This window comes from Prunus persica, chromosome G1, assembly GCF_000346465.2.
Source record: "Prunus persica cultivar Lovell chromosome G1, Prunus_persica_NCBIv2, whole genome shotgun sequence".
Classification (NCBI taxonomy): Eukaryota; Viridiplantae; Streptophyta; class Magnoliopsida; order Rosales; family Rosaceae; genus Prunus; species Prunus persica.
In genome coordinates this window covers 23,200,373-23,220,016 of record NC_034009.1, presented here as the reverse complement: position 1 = coordinate 23,220,016, position 19,644 = coordinate 23,200,373, and the positions used below count along the sequence as shown (strand labels likewise).

The following is a 19,644-nucleotide window of genomic DNA, read 5'->3' as shown; positions in this document are numbered from 1 at the left end:
ATGGAAAATCCTTTACCGCCCTGCTGATATATGTTGACGATATTCTTATTACGGGTAATGATCTCAAGGCTATATCCACTCTTAAGAAATTTTTGCATAGTCGTTTCCGAATTAAATATTTAGGTGATTTGAAATATTTTCTGGGCATTGATGTCTCTCGATCAAAGAGAGGTATTTCTATCTCACAGCGGAAATACACTTTGGAAATTCCGAAGGATGGTGGAATTTTGGGTGCTAAACCCATGAAATTTCCCATGGAGCAAAAGATAAAGCTCTCTGATACAGGCGAATTGCTTAGAGATCCATCTCAATATAGGCGACTTGTGGAACGCCTAATTTATTTAACTATTACTCGGCCAGATATCATGTATTTGGTACATGTATTAAGCCGATTCATGCATACACCACGCAGATCGCATATGGAAGCTGCCTTGCGTGTGTTGCGTTATTTGAAAGGTGCTCCAGGACAGGGTTTGTTTTTCTCTTCTCAAAATGATTTGACTTTGCGAGCCTTTTGTGACTCGGATTGGGCTGGTTGTCCAATGACTAGTAGATCCACTACGGGTTATTGTGTTTTTTAGGATCTTCACTTGTTTCTTGGCGAACAAAGAGGCAGAAAACAGTGTCACACTACTACGTTTTTCTATTTGCGTGACAATCTTTTGCGCGAAGAATCAAAATTCGTCGCGCAAAATGCAATAAAGCGACGGAAAAAAAGTTTCGTCGCGCAAAAAAGTGAAAACTTGCGCGACCAAAATTTTCGAAGCGCAAACTCTCTTAGCGCGACAGATATACTCCTTCGTCGCGCAAAGTGAGCGAAAAAACACCCGGGTTTTTTTTTTGCCGCCAAACACTTACGCGGCTAGAGCAATCGTCGCGTAAGAAAACCTAGCGCGACGATCTGAAACTTCGTCGCGTAAAGGTTAGGCGCCAAAATAATGAAGGGGGATATTTTTGTTTGCGCGACGAATTAGATTTCATCGCGTAAAGCAGATGTCGGTACATTCTTGCGTGACGAAACGTAATGTCACGCGACGGAATTTTGTTTTTGTGCGACGAATGTTTTTGGGACGAAAATTTCTTGCGTTGCGCAAAAGTTTTTTTGTCGGCAAGTTTTTGCGCGACGGAAAAACATGTTTTGTGCGACGGAAAAATGGTTTTTCGCGACGGTATTTTGCGCGACGAAATATATGTTTCGTCGCGCAAAGTCCTTCTTCATATCAGAATTCTGCCATTGCAGAGGCAGAAAGGAAACAAATTTCCTTTCTGCTTCTGCGTCTCTCTCAACCTCTCTGTTGCTGCCTCTGCTGGAAATTCAGTACGTTGATTGGGTAAGTATTTTTTATCGTTAGTTTATAAGTATTAATGTAAATTCGTACTAACGCTATTAATTTTGTTTTCGTTAGCGATTTGTAATTAGCGATTTGTGGAGAACGATTGATAAGGTATTTTATTCGTTTTATATATTAAAAATGTTAAAGTTAATTTGTTATGTGTATTTTTTTTTGTGAAGTTATATTTATATTATGTTGTTAAATTGTGCGATTTGTGGAGACGTAGCACAATGTCTTGTGATGTACAAAGTTAATTGAAATTAACTTCATACTTTTATTTGTATGTTTTGTAACATTTAGTTTCCTGTTCGAGATTAGTTGGATTTCGTACATGGATGCGTAAAGCATGACTGCGGTCCAATTAATTCTTGAATTGTCCCACTATTTGGACAGTTTGGTAATGCATAGTGTTGTCACGTAATCTACGGCTACAGGATTAGGTTTCGATTGTGGAGATTTCGGTGTCATCTCGGTACGTTCTTCGGGTGGTACATAGGTATTTATACCTATGCCCACCTCAAGAACTGTATCGAGATGCTGCCGAAATTCATCCATGTCGAAATCTAATCTCATGTAGCCGTAGGTTACGTGACAGGACTATGCATTCCCGAATGGGATAGGGCCCTTACCGGAGGTATAAGGTGACATTATAACTTCGTATGAAGTTGTTGTGATTGTTATGTTGTGATTGTGGTTTCAGGAATTATGAGCAGAATGTGGATACAGAACCCGAATAGATGTGCAGACGAATACTTGGATGAGATCGAAGATTTTATTTAGTTTGCACGTAGACACAACCCGGGTGCAACTAGAATCCGATGTCCTTGTAGGAGGTGTAATAACACGTTGTGGGAGACAATTGAAAATGTTGGATTTCATTTAGTAATGAATGGAATGATTGAGACATATAGCATTTGGAACCTTCATAGGGAACAATTAGACCATGCTTCGTCTTCAAATGCCACAAGAATGGACAGTGTTGAACCTATTGTGGATCCTAATGATCAAGTTATGGATATTATACAGGATGCTTTTCCATTTGCATCAACCAACATCAATCACGAAAGGGAAGATGACGCGCCTACACCAATAGACAGCACGGAGTTTGAACAATATGAAAAACTGTTAAAAAATGCCAACCAAGAGCTATACCCGGGGTGCGAGAGCTTTTCCGTTCTCACGGCCATTGTAGAGCTAATGCACGGAAAAATAAAGTATCATATGTCGAACCTATGTTTCGATTACTTTTTGGGAGTTTTCAAGAGAATGCTTCCGACGGACAATTGTTTGCCGAAAGACCATAAACACGCGCAGAAGGTGTTGAATGGTCTTGGATTGGGTTACGAAAAAATTCATGCTTGCAAAAATAATTGCATGTTATTCTACAAGGAGCATGAAACGTTGGAGACATGCCCTATATGCAATGAGTAGAGGTTCAAAATGACATCTCAGAATAGAATGACTAAGATCCCACAAAAAGTCATGCGTTATCTGCCCCTGAAACCTAGGTTGCAGCGATTGTATATGTCGATGAATACTGCCACAGACATGAGATGGCATAAGAAAAAACGGGTAGACGATGATGTGACGCGGCATCCTGCAGATGGGGAGGCATGGAAAGAGTTCAATCGAACGTTCCCCGCGTTTGCTGCTGATCCCCGAAATGTGAGATTGGGACTTGCCACTGACGGATTCAATCCGTATGGGGTTCTAAACCAACACCACAGCACTTGGCCGATTTATGTATTCCCATATAATTTGCCGCCTTGGAAATGCATGAAAAAAGAATACATGATGATGACTGTTTTGATAACTGAGGATCCTGGGAGGTCAATCGATGTTTACTTAAGGCCGCTGGTTGATGAGCTGAAGGATTTATGGACAAACGGTGTTCGCACGTACGATAAATCAACTGGGAAGATGTTTACTTTGCGGGCAGCAGTTATGTGGACTGTGAATGATTTTCCAGCATATGCAATGGTTTCTGGGTGGAGCACAAAGGGTTATATGGCATGTCCTATATGCAAGGAAGATGTAACTTCTGGTTGGCATGCGGGAAAAGTTTGCTACCTTGGTCATCGGAGATGGTTGCCATGGGACCACGAGTGGCGGGAAAAAGATAAAGAGTTTGATGGGAACATAGAGCGTCTCCTCAGACCTAGAGAATGGTCCGGTGATGAGATCTTGGAACAGCTTAACCGTTTTGATTTTGCTCCGTTCGAAAAAACAGTTAGTCGGACCAGACCTTCTACACATATGAACTGGACTCACAAGCCTATGTTTTTTGAGCTCCCATATTGGTCGAAACTCAAATTGAGGCACAATCTAGATGTGATGCATGTTGAGAAAAATGTATTTGACACATTGGTGGGCACGATTCTAGATATCGAGGGCAAGACAAAGGACACAATCAAAGCCCGTCTTGATTTGGAAAGAATGGGCATACAAAGGGGTTTATAGATGAACAGGGACAGTGATAAAGCTAGAAGGGATCTTGCATTCTGTTCTATGAAACCGAATGACAAAAAAGAGTTTCTAAAGTTTGTATCATCTGTAAAGTTTCCTGATGGGTATGCTTCTAATATCGCACGTTACGTGAATGTCGACGGGGGCAAATTTACTGGACTGAAGAGCCATGACTGCCATGTGTTTATGCAAGGCCTACTTCCTGTGGGTATTCGACATCTATTGCCGGAAGATGTTGTGAAGCCAATCATGTTGTTGTCCAGATTTTTTTCCCAACTGACGGCAAAAACATTGCGAAAGACAGACATGTTTCAGTTGCGCCATGACATTGTCCAAGTCCTATGCAAGTTTGAGATGATATTTCCTCCAGCTTTCTTCACAAGTATGATGCACGTGATGGTTCACTTGCCAGAAGAGGCATTGCTTGCTGGTCCTGTCAACTATCGCTGGATGTATCCAATAAAAAAGTATATAATCCTTATCGTTTGTGTATGCATTATTATCACAGACTTGCTAATTTGTATCATATCATTTTATTTTGACAGGCTTCTCGGAGAGCTGAAAAAAAGTGTACGCAACAGGGCGAAGCCCGAAGGATCAATTATAGAGGCGTGGGTTCAATATGAGTCGCTTACTTTCTGTGGAATGTATTTAAAAGATGTGGAGATGGCTTTCAATCGTCCTCAGCGCAATAACGACGGAGGTATGAGAAAGGAAAAACTTTCTGTTTTTGCCCAAAGCGCACGACCCCTTGGAGATCCTGGAAGAGGAGAGTCGTTTTCTAGAAATGACATGGAGGTAGAGCATTGGTTCGTACTGAACAATTGTGATGAGATAATGGCATACTTAGATGAGCATGAAGAGATGATGGCACGAGAACATCCATCACATTTAGTTGCCCAGAAACACCGTGAATTGTTTCCACAATGGTTTTTGGATTTTGTAAGTTATAAGTGTTTTGTATTTGACAAATATAAATTGTAGTATTTAATTTTGTCAGACTAACATGTGAATGGTCTTGCATTATATTAGGTGAATAAGTTGAAATCATCGAATTCCCCCACTTACAGTGATGAGTTATATAACTTGGTGTTCAGCCTAATTCGCGCTGAATTGTTTTCGGGTTGTTATATTAACGGCGTCAAATTTTTGGGGGCTGCACGAGATGACAAGTTGTGTACGCAAAACAGCGGTGTCCATGTCCCAGGTGGAGGCGAAAGTACGAACATTGATTTTTATGGCAAACTCACAACTGTCGTTCAATTGCTTTACAAAGATCGATACCAAGTGATCATGTTTAAGTGTCGATGGTTTGATAGCAACCCAAATAGGCCGGGAAGTGTTAAAATCAACCATGGCTTACTGTCTATGAACATTAACAGAACTTGGTATGATGACGACCCTTACATTTTGGCAAACATGGCAACACAAATTGTGTATCTAGATGACCCTAAAGCTGGGAGCAATTGGAAAGTTGTTTAGAAGATGGATCATAGGAACGTGTATGCTATACCAGAACTATACCCAACTGACAACGACGTCGACAATGTGGCTGACCAACGTTTAGAATCTTCAATGGAAAATGATGTGGAAACACTTCGAGATACACATGTTATACAAGAACCGTTTCAAATACAACGAGTGTCTTCAATCGAAATACCAATTCAGTCAATTACAATTGACCTCGGGGATCTTCCAAGATTCGATGTTGCAGTGGGCCCGAGCAACGCAGATGATGTAGTTATAGAGGAGGAGGAGGAGGATTGGGAGACCGAAAGTGATGATAGCGACGATAACGAAAGTTATTATAGTTCAGATGATGAATAATTAAATTTTTTGTAATTTTATTATGCTAGCGTACAGACTTTGTGTAATACAAAAGTTTGAATATATGTAGTTGTTATATCCAAACCTTATATATGTGGACAACTGAAACATTATTAAAATAAATTTAGTTTTAAAACATTGGTAAATCAATATATCCAAACCCTTTTAATATTAATTTTAAAATTTTTTTTTGACAAAACACGTTTACAAAATGAAAATGATAAAACATTTGTTATAAAACATTGATAAATAAATATATCCAAACCATTTTCATACAAAGTTTAAAAATTATTGACACCAAACATTTTTCAAAAATGAAAACCCTTGCACGACGAAGATCACCTCGTCGCGCAAATTTTGCGCGACCCAGTAAATAGTCGTCGCGCCAAGTTAAAAAATTGCGCGACAAATTATTATCCGTCACGCGATGCAATTTTGCGCGACCAAGAAACCCTCGTTGCGCAAAGTTTGCGTGACCGAGAACACAGTCGTCGCGTAAAGTTAAAACTTTGCGCGACAAATTTTTATATGTCGCGCGATGGAATTTTGTGCGACGAAGGATGTTTCTCGTCGCGCAAATATATATTCTTTTATAATATATGTTATATACACATATATATTCGAAATTGACGATCGAGTTAGTTCATTGTATTCATATAGGGTCATGGAGTGTAGCTGTAAAAAATCATCAAAATCGGAGTTAAAATAACCGTTAAATCATGACTTTTTATTTATAACCGTTTAAAAGTTTTGTCCCGATACTTGATCTCTGAATGTTTTTTTTTCTGATTTTTGGGGCCTAAGATCCCGAAGTATAAACAAACACGTTTGACGGCTGGATTATTGAAACTACTTTCGTAGAATGCATATGCCATCAAAACCATATATTCACCAACAATGAATATTTTACTTATACTTTCGTTAAGTATAACGTAAGATTATGTGGTATCACCCTAGTGTAAACATCTTAAATTGAAGATCAAATTCAGTAATTGTATTCATATAGGGTCAAGAAAAGTAGCTGTAAAAAATCATCAAAATTGGAGTTAAAATAACCGTTAAATCATAACTTTTCATTTAGAACCGTCGAAAAGTTTTGTACCGTTACTTGATTTCCTAACGTTTGTTTTGTCAGATTTTCGGCGTATACGATCTCGAAATATAAAAAAACAAGTTTGCCGGTTGGATCATTAAAACTAGTTTCGGGTTTATGGTTTCCGCGGTTTAGGGTTTAGGGTTTAGAGTTTGCGCGACGAACAGGTTTCGTTGGTCGCACAAAGCTTGCAAACAACCGTCTTGCGCAACGAAACCGCAACTCGTCGTCGTGCAATCTCAGCCACCCCCTTTCACCCTCTTCCTCCTCGGACACTTAGCCAAAAAATTTTAAGAGTTTATAGAAACAGGATTTGCGCGACGAAACCATAGTTCTTCGTCGCGCAATCTCAGCCACCCCCTTTCACACTCTTCCTCCTCGGACACTTAGCCAAAAGATTTTGAGAGTTTACAGAAACAGGATTTGCGCGACGAAACCAGACTTGTTCGTCGTGCAATCTTAGCAACCCCCTCGGACACTTAGCCAAAAAATTTTGAGAGTTTACAGAAACAGGATTTGCGCGACGAAATCAGAATTCTTCGTCGCGCAATCTCAGCAACCCCCTCGGACACTTAGCCAAAAAACTTTGAGAGTTTACAGAAACAGGATTTGCTCGACGAAATACGCGCAGCGTCGCGCAAAGTTTTCAATCTCTCTCGCTAAACCCTAAGTCCCAAAATTTTGGCGGATTGACAACATTGCGCGACGAAACAAGGGCAGCGTCGCGGAAAATTTTCAATCTCTCCCGCTTAACCCTAAGTCCCAAAATTTTGGCGGATTGACAACATTGCGCGACGAATATATGATACTGTGCGTCGCGCAAAAACTACCCTGATACCGAAATTCGGGATTTACAATATTGCGCGACGGAGGTTATAATTATGTCCTCGCGCAAGTGTCAATTAAAATATTTTGTGCGACGCTTTTGGTTCTTCGTCGCGCAAACTTGAATAAAATTGCAGAAACGACGCGATACCCTCCTTCTTCCCCAGCTTCACTTTTCTGCCCTAACTCTCTCTCTCTCTCTCTCTCTCTCTCTCTCCGCCGTCAGCTCAGCCCCTACCCCAGTGCATTTTGGACGGCGCCGCCACAATGCTGGTACCCCGGAGGTTCCCCGCCGTCACCGTCGAGCCAGCCGCCGTTATTTCCTTGGTTTTCACCGAATCTCCGCCGCCATTGTTCTCTCTCCTCCGGCGACAATTGAGGTATGGTTTCTGTCCTATTTTAGATGCTTTAGCTGATGGTTGGGTAGGATTTATGTAATTGTTGCAATAGGTCAGTCGATTTCAAAACCCTAAGTTTCGGCCGGTTTTTGAATTTCAATTCCGGCCACTTCTGGCCATTTTTTGGGGTAGGTCCGAGAACAAAAGTGGCTCCAATTGATGTTTTGAACCTAGGGTAGGAACCTTGGCCCTTAGTTTTTAGAAATTTCCTGCGATTGGTATCGCTTTGGACACCCACACTCTGCCGGTGCGTGTGGTGGCGCGTGGGGTACTGTAGCACCGCTGCATTGGGTCCCAGTGCAATCCCCCATTTGTCACGAGCGCGTAGGTGTTTTCGAATTGGAATTTGGTTACCGTTTGAGTCTCGAACGGATTTTGCCTATTGCGCGATTTCCGGGTTTGTTATGTTCGGACCGTTGGATCGAACTCAAACTCACGTATGGTGTACCTTGTATTTCTAGGATCGTCTAAGATTAGACGGATCGTGGATCAGAGTCCCGGATACTCCGAACTCGCAAACCCTAGGTCAAGAATCTTAATAAAATTGTATGTGCTTTCAAATATTCGTATATTTTATTAATTTGTACGTGTATAAATGAAATTGTGCAGATGTCAGACCTCATTAGACGTCGTAGGGCGGTGACGACTACGTAGAGTTCGGAGCCCTCGGCTCAGCCTACATCTGCTGCCACTGCGCCAGCACTAATGGACCACTTGGCAGTTGGTCCCGCGGGGTCCTAGACGCCTGCTTCATCAGCTTCATCAGTTGCACAGCCTGTTAGCGCCAGACGGCGTCATCGGCCCGCCAGCACCACCGACACCACATCCACTGATGCGTTGGGGTCACAGCCAGGTATAGATATCCTTAAGCTCCAGTTATTTATATTTTTGTTTTTATTTTTGTTTTTGTTTTTATTTGTGTGTGTGTATTTTATAGTTAAATTTGTTATTTATTTAACATTAATGTCATCTTTCTTTGCAGCCAAGAAGAACACCCGAGGGCCGTGTCGGCAGTTGAAGACGGCGAAGGTCACCCGAGTGACCAACAGTCGTATCAACATCGGATACGACGAGCGACATTGGGCTGCACCGACGGCAGAGTTGCATAGCTCCTTGGCCCACGACATTGGTCATGTCATTCGAGCCATTGCCCGATGAAATAGAAGTCTTGGAAGGTGATGCCTGACGAGAACAAGATGGAGGTTCGCGGCCAATTGTCGGTATGTAGGCCTTTTAATTCTTTTTCTTTCAAATTTTATATTTCTATTATTTAAATGTATGTAATTAATTTATTGCAGACGAACTACAACTTGGAGGACCTGGACGACGAGTCGTTGGCATACGTCAATAGACTCTTCTCTGAGAGGTACAAACAGTGGAAGAGCGACTTGCACCACTATTTTGAGGCGTTTGATGATCCAGAAGTCGCTCTTCAGGAGGGTTGCCCGAAGGAGCTTGAGGGGCCAGAGGATAGTTGGGCGTGGCTCTGCGCTCATTTTCAAGCGCCCGCTTTTGTGGTAATGTGTAATATGAATTTCAAATTTATTATATTTTTCTTATTAATGTTCTTTTTTAATGTTTTATATTTAATTTCAATTTCAACTAATACGTTTTATTTTTTGTATAACAGAATACAGCCAAAGTCAATAAGGGCAATAGGAAGAAGAAGACTCTTCTCCATCATTCCGGTTCCAGGCCCTTCTCCTATAGGATGGATGCACGGCGGCAGGTAATAATAAAATAATTTTTATTTAATTTTTAATTTTTAATTATTCATAAAGAATGGTTTTCGTACTAATATTTTTCTTCTCTTGTTCAATTTAGGGGGGTCCAAATTCCCAGATATCGACGTCTTTGGCGACATTTATGTTCGACCTAGGAATGAGTTGGCCGAGTCCCTTCATGTGAGTATTATTTAATTTTAATTATTATGTTACGCATTCAAGTTTAAAGGTTATTATATGAATGTTTTAATTTATATTTTATGTTATGCTAAACAGACGACGATGGTGGAGAAGAGCCAGTTGGTTCTTCAGGAGTTCGCCTCCCAACTTCCTCCCGATACTCCGATCGAGTCTGTGGATCCTCCACAGGATGCTGGGTTTCAGATCTTGACGGAGACATTGGATCAGACTCTCGGGAGGAGACCGGGGACATATTGTCGAAGGATGGGGAATGCCAGGCGGAGGGAACCCAGACCCCGTTCATCAGCGCAGTCAAACAGTCAGGTCACTGCTTTGACAGCATAGGTGGCCACTCTTCAGAGCCAGATGTCGGTCATTCTGCAGTCCCTCGCACAGTCCGGCATTCCAGTCCCGCATTTTGATGCGCTGACCTCCGAGCCCGTCCATCCCGAGCATCCCCACCAGACGACGGCCCCTGTAGACCCCTAGACCTCTGAACCGCATGTGTCAGACGATAATGTAGATTTTGGAACATTATTTGATTAGTTTTTTTATTTTCATAATTATTTTTTAAATATTTCTCTTGCAGTATACATTTATTTTATATAATAAATATGTTCTTTACAATTCTTTTTTTATTTATTTATTGGAATTTCATTTTATTACCCAAAAAAAAAACCAAATTTATTTTTTTTATAAAATAAAATAAAAAGTAATATTAAAATTAAATAATAATTATATATTAATTTTGCGCGACGAATTTTTTCTCGTTGCGCAAATTTATATATTACGAAATAAAATTGTTTCATTTTTTAAATACATATAATTTATTCTTGCGCGACGAACATTTTCGTCGCTCAAAAAGGATTTGCGCGACAAAAGTGTTTCGTTGCGCAAAATGTGTTGACACGAAACGCGCGACGAAGATCTGTTTGTGCCGCAAATATCTACGACACGTTCCGCGCGACGAAAACTTTCGTCGCGCAAAATTCGTATGCGCGACAATGATCTTTCGTCGCGCAATACTTTTAGACACGAATTGCTCTTGGTGCCGCAAATATATACGAGACGTATTGCGCGACGAATATTATTCGCCGCGCATCGTTGTGGTGACGAACTCTCTTTCGTCGCGCATAAGTTTGTGCGACGAACTATTGCTCCGTCTCTGAACCTTTTGTGTAACGAAGGGTAACCGTCACACAAATTTGCGAGACGAGTGATACAATCAGTCGCACAAAGTCTTTCTTCACGATCTTTGCGCGACAGATTACCCTCGACGGATTTTCTATCGCGCTTGATTTTGTACGACCAAATTCAACTCTGCGCGATGAAATTGTCTTCGTCGCGCAAATCGTAAAATGTAGTAGTGTCACTCTCTTCAGCAGAAGCCGAATATAGAGCCATGACAGGTACATGCTGTGAGTTATCTTGGTTACGTTCATTATTGAAGGATTTACGAATATTGCATCCGAAACCGGCGTTGCTACATTGTGATAACAAAGCAGCCTTACATATAGCAGCCAATCCCGTTTTCCTTGAGAGAACTAGGCATATAGAAATGGATTGCCACTTTATTCGGGACAAAATACAGGATGGTTCGGTTGTTACCAAGTTTGTTACTTCGGCAAATCAGCTTGCGGATGTATTCACTAAACCATTGGGAAAGGAACCTTTTTCCACCATGATTCGCAAGTTGGGAGTTCTCGACTTTCACTCTCCAACTTAAGGGGGAGTGTTAAGAAGGTCAATGATTTCCTAATGTTCACATGATGGATTAGGAAACAAATATGTAATTATATGCTGTAGAATATTTCTTTTCCTATTGTAATTTAGATTCCTAGAATAGCTTAGCATCATTATAGGAAATCTCTTGTATAAAGTTACACTCTCAGACTCAAGGAAATTCATTCAGGCAAATATCTTTCTTCCCTATTTTACAAGTATCAATTTTTTTTTTCCATTTCTAAGAGAAATGATAGACTTTGCATGTTCGTATCCAATTTCACATGAACTAACACCTTTAGGATTTGCTTCAGTGTTGGAAGGAAAATTCCCTTTTCCATTAACAGACAACGAATTAGTTAATTTGGAAATATGACTCTTAATTTCTTTATTTTCCTCAAACAATTGATTAAACATTGAATCATACCAGGTTTTGTTAAGTTGTGCAGTGACACAACACAACTGTAAATATTTACAACACAACTCATATTTACAGTTGGTTCTCCTATATGAAAGCTTGAAGAGTATCTCCCAATGATGGTTTAGGATTAAATGAATTTGGAGTAGAGGATTGTTGGTAGGGAAACTTACCTGAGGGTGGGACTCATTATTCCTCCAACGGAAATTAGGATGATTTCTTGTTGCTGGATTGTAGCTAGGTCTCAGAAAAAGGAGAATATGCCTTTTGATAATTTCCCATGACTGCACATCGTTCTTCATAAGCTCCTTTCATCTCCTGTAACAGATGACAATTTTTAGTGCAATGACCAATCTCTTAAAAAACATCACAAATCTTATTAATATCGGTAGAATAAACATGTTGAGGTGCATTAGATTTCGATTTTTAAAGCAGCTACCTCTTTGGCCAAATTCTCAAATTTTAATTTCAAATTATCTTCCTCTTTTAATTGAAAATTTTCTTTACTAACAGAAGAGGAAGCAGCAATCAGTACTTTCAAATGGACTAGGAGTGGTCCACTGATTAGATTTTCATCAAGAAAATTTAAGGCCTCATCAGGATCTTTTTGCATAAATTCACCATTCCACATAGACTCAACAAATTGCTTATCTCGAGGAAGGAGTCCATCATAAAAGTGACTAGCAAGTCGCCAACTCTCAAAACCATGATGTGGACAAAGACTCACAAGTTCTTTAAATCGTTCCCATGTTTGATACAATGTTTCACTTTCTTTTTAAGCAAAATTTGAGATTCTTTTCGTCAAAGCAATTGTCTTTTGATTTGGAAAATATTTCTGAAAAAATGCATGAGTCATATCAGTCCAAGAAGTAATAGACCCAGCCCTCAACGAATATAACCAACTTTTTGCTTTTTCTTTCGAAGAGAATGGAAAGAATATTAATTTTATGATCTCAATTCTATCATGTTGATTATAAAACATGCTTACAGCATCTTCAAATTCTCTAACATGCACATATGGATCTTCACTATCCATCCAATGAAAAATAGGAAGGAGTTGAATCATGCCAGGTTTAAAATCATAGTTTGGCATATTATCTGGAAAAACAATGCATGAAGGGGATGCAGTACGGCTAGGATGCAAATAATCATTTAATGTTCTAACTGGAGGATTTTCACCTTGATGAACTTGATCACCCATGGTTTCAGATTCACTAGAGGTATCAAAAAGATTTCCAAACAAAGTTTCTCATTCAGGTCATTTAGTAAATCTTCCTAAATGATCTTTGTGGGAGCCAAATTCTAGCAAAATCCTAGGTCAAATATTTCCTTCTGTTTGGAGATTATTTGACCTACTTTGGAGTTACTCAATTTAATTGGGATTGATTTGATTCCTACCTTAATTAGGCATTTGATTTAAATCAAATCCCTAATTAAGCCAATCTCGCCAAATCAACGAAGAATAATTCCTTTCCATGTAACGAATTATTCCACTGAAACCATAGCCTTCGAGGCCCTTATAAATAGATGGCTACGCACAAGGGTTGAGGTATGTCTAAATTCCTCTCTGAAACTCTGCAGAAATTATCTTTCACAAACCCTAGCCGTCATACTCTTTCTCTCTTTCTCATAAGGCTCCAGCCACCACATATAGCTCTGGCCGTTCGGTTCACACCATATATTCAACTCCGTACCCTTCCCGTTAGCTATTGTTTTCCTACAAACACTTGAACTAACTTAGGCCTGGTTACAGTGGAGATATCAAAACCTGATGTTTCTCCCCGCCTGGTTACAGTGGATTCGCCCACCTTATCACACCCTTGTGCTCAACTGTGATGGCGCCTTAGGAAAGGAAGGCCAACAAAGAGGGTTGGCGGGTTGCATACGGGACTACAATGGTTTTTTCATATGTGGTTTTGCTGCTACAGGACCGGTGGGTTTGGATGTGATTGGAACTGAGCTAACAACCATAAGGGAGGGACTCCTAATGCGAGCCATCAGAATCAGTCATTTTGTTATTGCATCTAACTCAAAGGAAGCTGTGAGCATGCTTAAGGAAAGGAATACTTGGTGGAGCAATATTGGGAACGTGGTGGAGGATATTCGCCGACTCATGGTGGAGTTGGCGGTTTCAGGAGTGCTCTTTCAACTCCGGTCCGGCAATGGAGTGGCGCATGCGTTGGCACGATTTGGATTAACTGAAGGGACTACTTTTGTTGGGAAGATGTCGCTCCGCCTTGGCTGGAGTCGAGCCTTGCCAGAGATATGGAGTTGGGCTAGGTTTTTTATGTATTTAGTTCATGTCGGAGGCGCTGTGGCACTCTTTTTCCTTGATCAGATTTTCTCCCTTGGGGTTTTTAATGGTAAGGTTTTAACGAGGCCACCTTTTATGTCCTCCTGTTACGTATTGATGTACTGGTTGTTTGTGCCTTATATTGAAGGTTAATGAAAGTTCATATTAATAAATAATAATAAAATTCACTTAAATTGATCATCGGACATGCTTTTCAAAACATTTGTTAACTTCTCCGATAAATTCATATATCCTTACAAGAGTAGAAAAAGTAGAACCAATTTGCAAATATCATTTGGTTGGACAAAAAATAATACATTACGTTCAAGTTATGATTGACAACACTCATGATACTTATGTGACACTGACTAATCAAAGAGCATGTCGCATCGATCATCACAGCTATGCGGCCTGCCATAATTGACTTATGAGGAAGGAAGAGGAAGGCCTCATCGGATCATCACAACTCCTTAAATTTCATGTTCTCTGCATTATTGAATTTAGGAATATGTGAGACATACTATGAATATCTTTCAAACATATAACAAGAAACAATACTGAATTGAATAAGTTGGTTTGGTTTTGGGGAATAAGCTGATATAATCACTTTTCACAAGTGGTATTCTGAAATAATCAGGTTACAAATTGTGTTCTGATATAATCACTTGTGAACGTGAAATGACCAAACTGCCCTCCATATAAAAGCACATGTATCAACCCGTTGCCACCCCTTTTCTGAAAGGGAACTTGTCTGAACTCAGCTCAACTCTCTCTCCTCTGTGTTGGAAGGTTGGCAAAAATTGGGGGAACTCCAGGTTGCGAGACATGTTCCCACTGAGCAATCCAGTTCGCAACCCATCCATCGTCCTAACCCAGATGTCCTCAAACTTGGGACCCTAGTTTGGGCGCAGCGAAGCCGGAAGGCACGGCCTCCATTGTTGACCTCCAGATCGAGCTGACTGCTGCGATTCCACAGAGAAGGGAAAGTGGCGACTTCCGGTGTCGTTGTGAACGGATGTGAGTTGTGATATTGGTTTGGTAGTGTATGTGTATTATGAAATCGTTCAGCCCCTTTTCACCACAGAGGGCATAAAAGCTTAAATTTTCAGTTTGCACTTGTTGTGATATGTTGAAATTCATAGTTTGTGATATTATCTGCAGTGGGAGCTGTCTGGTGAACTTGAATTTTGTTTAAAATTGACTGAATGCGTGTATAATGTAGTGCAATGTGTTTGATAATGGTGAAAATAACAGCACACAGAAAAATCATAGGTTAACTTTGTCTGGCCTACAAATTTGTAAATACGGCTAGTGTTAGGCTCAATTTAGATGCTAATGTGGGGAATTTATTGGCATTCTGGGTTTGTTTTGGTAAGAAGTATAGTTTGTGTGTGTTGGTTTCGAATTTGGTAATTCAGCTTGTACTACATTATACGCTTTCTGCTTCCCTGATCCTTTTGTTGAAGGTGTTTACATTTGTGCAAAAGACTTGGAGGGTTAGAGGGTTCATATTTCTGGCATTGTATGTGTATGTTAGTTTGTTAATAACTTGGAACCCACAGATATCATCTTCTAAATCAGAGAAAAAACAAAAAGGAATAAAAGTTAATTGTTGAAGCAGCTACAATTAACTTTTGAAGATTTAAGGATTTAGAAGATGATATGTGTAGTGGAATGATTGTTGTGCATGTTTTTATTCATCTATTTTGTATTTTTTAGTGTTATGAATCGGTGTAGTAATTATTTATTTTTTTGCAGAAATGGATACAGTTGGAATTTTGGTATGCTACAATGGAAATTGGGTTAAGAAGGATAACATTGAGAGTTATGAAGGTGGGGAGGCTAAAGGCATAATAGTGTCACGGAACGTAACGTTTTCTGAACTTGTTGAACGCATTTATAAGATCATGGATGCAGAGCCCACGAAATATAGTGTCACATTGAAGTATTCAGTTCCTGTATCCGCATCTGTCAGTAAGCAGATAAGGGTTGAAGACAATGATGATGTTCAATATTTTCTCAAGTACAACACAGATGTTATGGCCTCTAAAGTAACCCCTTTAGTAGCAAGCTTCAAAAACATCGAAGGGCATGGTATTGAAGGGTGCAATGGCATTGTAAGCATGGAGAGTAGCAATGCTCCTGCTACCTTTGTTGTGGAACGAAGAAATGTGGCAATTTCGCACAATGAAACTGAAAATGGTGGGAATGGTTTTAATTGGAGTGATTGGGTTGAAGAAGTTCATTTTGAAAGCGGTGAAAACATTGTTGCTGATTTCAATCAACCTAGCAATGAAGAGGAACCGTACTCTGCACCAATTCTGCATCCTCATGAGGACAGCAGTGCGGAACCCTCCACTGTGCAGTGTAGACAGGTGCAATCTGAACCTCCCCGGCAATCAAGTTCGAGTGAAATGCATACAATTCGGGTTGATTCGAAGCATGGTGAGAGTGTGGAATATATTGGTTATGGTGGAGGACTTTCGTGCATAAATTGGGAAGCAAATTTGAAGGTTGGCCGAGTGTATCCAAATAAGATTGCCCTTTTAAAAACCATCAGTTTAGCAGCAATTAGAGGCCACTTTCGGTTCAGAACAGTCCAATCTGGGAAGCGTCGGTTTTGTGTTCGCTGTTGGCAGGTGCCTTGCCCTTGGAAACTTCGGGCATATAAAGTTGGATTACATGAGTTTAAGGTTGTTAAATACGATCCACTTCATGAATGTGATCTGAGGTTTGTAAGCAGTCACCATCCTCAAGCTACGGCCGAATTGGTGTCTGACTGTGTTAAATGGAGATTTCAGGATTCACGCAGCATTTATACTGCAGCTGATATAAAGACAGATGTGAAAAAAAAATTTGGTGTCAGCATAAGCTACTCTACGGCTTGGAGAAGCCGAGAGTTAGCTTTCAAAACAATGATAGGGTCTGCAGAAGAGTCGTATTCCCTTCTCCCTTCCTATTGTTATGAGTTGGAGCGTACAAATCCGGGAACTTTGACATACATTCAGACTGATGCAGCCGACCACTTCTTATATTTTTTTATGTCAATTGGTGCATGCATACGAGGATTTAAGTCGTCAATGCGGCCCGTGATTGCTGTTGATGCTACCCATTTGAAGTGCAAGTATAAAGGTGTTTTGTTTGTTGCGACCGCATTTGACGGAAATCGCAACATATATCCTGTTGCCTTTGGGATTGGAGATTTGGAGACGGATGCAGCATGGGAGTGGTTTTTGAGAAAATTACATTGTGCAATTGGTGATTGCTCGAATCTTGTTGTCATATCTGATCGCAATGTTAGCATACAACATGGGTTGCGTAGAGTTTTTCCTGGGGCAAGCCATGGTATTTGCTTTTATCACTTGAAGGGCAATATGAAAGCCTCATTTCACTTGAAGCAACGGGATCCGATATTGGGGTATTTTATAAGGGCAGCGAAGTCTTATCGTCTAGCGGAGTTCAATCGTCACTTCTCGATGATAAACAATGAGCGAGTGCGAACTTATCTACTACGTGCAGGCGTTCAGAAGTGGTCACGGGCCCACTGTGATGGACGACGCTATAATGTGATGACAACGAATATTGTGGAGTCCATTAATTCAGTTCTTCATTTTGCAAGGATGCTTCCGGTCCTACACTTGATCGATGAAATCACAAATTTACTTCTCACTTGGTTTAGTCAACGTCGAGATTTAGCAATGAAATGTCATTCTACATTGTGCCCTGATTTGGGTGAACAGAAGTTAAGGAAGAGGTTAGACGCTGCGTCAAGGATGAATGTGGTCAAAATCAATGATGCTGAGTATAATGTTCTGGATGGTGATTTGAACGGTCTGGTGCACTTGGCAAACCGTAGTTGTACGTGCAGGAAGTTTGACTTGGAGCAACTCCCGTGCAAGCATGCTATTGCGGTATATCGGCACTTGAATTTGAACCCCTACTCCTTTGCCTCTTCTTATTATACACGAGCTACATGGGCAGCTGCATATGCTGAATCTATTTATCCTGTACCACCTAAAGGCACATGGGTTATTCCCGAACATTTGAACAATGTCAAAATCATTCCTCCTGTTTGTAAGGTTATGCCGGGCCGTCGCAAAATGCAAAGAGTACCTTCCAAAGGAGAGGACTCCCGGCAAAAAAAATGCTCAAGGTGTGGTGTGAAGGGCCACTACCGAAATACATGCAAACAATCTGTCCCTCTCAAGAACTGAAGTGTCTAATTGCGCATATTGCACAGTTGTTCAGTTTGTACCTCACTTGTCATCAACTGTGAAGTTCATGAATAGGTTCGGTGATGCTGCAGGGATGGAAGTCCGTCAATTAAACGGTCATGTGAAGCATATGGAACAAGGTAACAAGTTCCTTGCAATGAGAGCCTATTATTAGTAGCAATTTGTTAACATACAGTTCTACCTGTTTTATTGAAACCAGCTGCTTACTTTTACACTGTTCCACTGGCCAATGTGTCTTACAGATTAGCATTTCTATTCGTTTGTGATGTACCTTTTATTTTCATTTAAATTGAATTCGATTTGGTGTTGTGAAATGTGATTGTAGTCACGTTGGCATCACTTGGTTTCCTTTCCTACACAACGTTATGTCCTGTCTTTATATGCACCGTATTGGTATTGTATCGCACCTTTGTTGCCATCGTATTGGTATTGTAATGTACCCTTGTTGCCATCGTATTGGTATTGTATTGTACCGTTGTTGCCATCGTATTGGTATTGTATTGTACCTTTGTTGCACGGCCATTGGTAGTGTAATGAAAACGGTTTCTGTCCCAACTGAAAGGGCCTAGAAGGCTAACTAAAATGTAATCTCGTACATAAAACGTAATTCAAATGCAAATGTTACGCAATTACTGGGAGCGTCATTGTACTTCATGATTTCTCATTGTTCTGATTGCCATAGACCAAACTATATATAGTTTTTGGGAAACTATCCATGCAGGTACACATGGTGAACATCCTGCACTACTATCGTCATATGGACTTTTCAAATAGTTAATTATTCACTTCAAGTCACACACACAGAGGAACAAACCCTTCCCCATTGGTGTGTGATTAGTGCCTATGGAGTCTGGTACCTATAACTCTTCCAATCCAACCTGTTTTGCAAAATAACAACGTCAGTTATTAGTGTTCTATATTGTTGGGCACAGTGTCCGTGGTTTGTATCCAATTGCCTGAAGGTATCAATACATGTCCCATATTTCCATGGATATTCCGCGCGTCATAACCATCGATCTGTCCGAAACCCTCCATATACACGACCATTGCTAGAGTCACTGTTTATAACTACTCAGATGTAGAGGCTATAATATGAGGTGTATTTCCATAAAGCAGCAATATAACAGTA

The 19,644-nt window shown here is 40.4% G+C and overlaps 1 protein-coding gene across 1 annotated transcript; it reads left to right on the top strand.

The window, feature by feature from the left end:
• Positions 16,041–18,494, top strand: LOC109946828. The gene has a single exon (XM_020555772.1). It carries the CDS (start codon positions 16,041–16,043, stop codon positions 18,492–18,494), a length of 2,454 nt encoding a protein of 817 aa, XP_020411361.1.

Coding starts and splice junctions, on each gene's coding strand:
- LOC109946828 (XM_020555772.1), top strand. CDS start 16,041: ATGGATACAGTTGGAATTTTGGTATGCTACAATGGAAATTGGGTTAAG.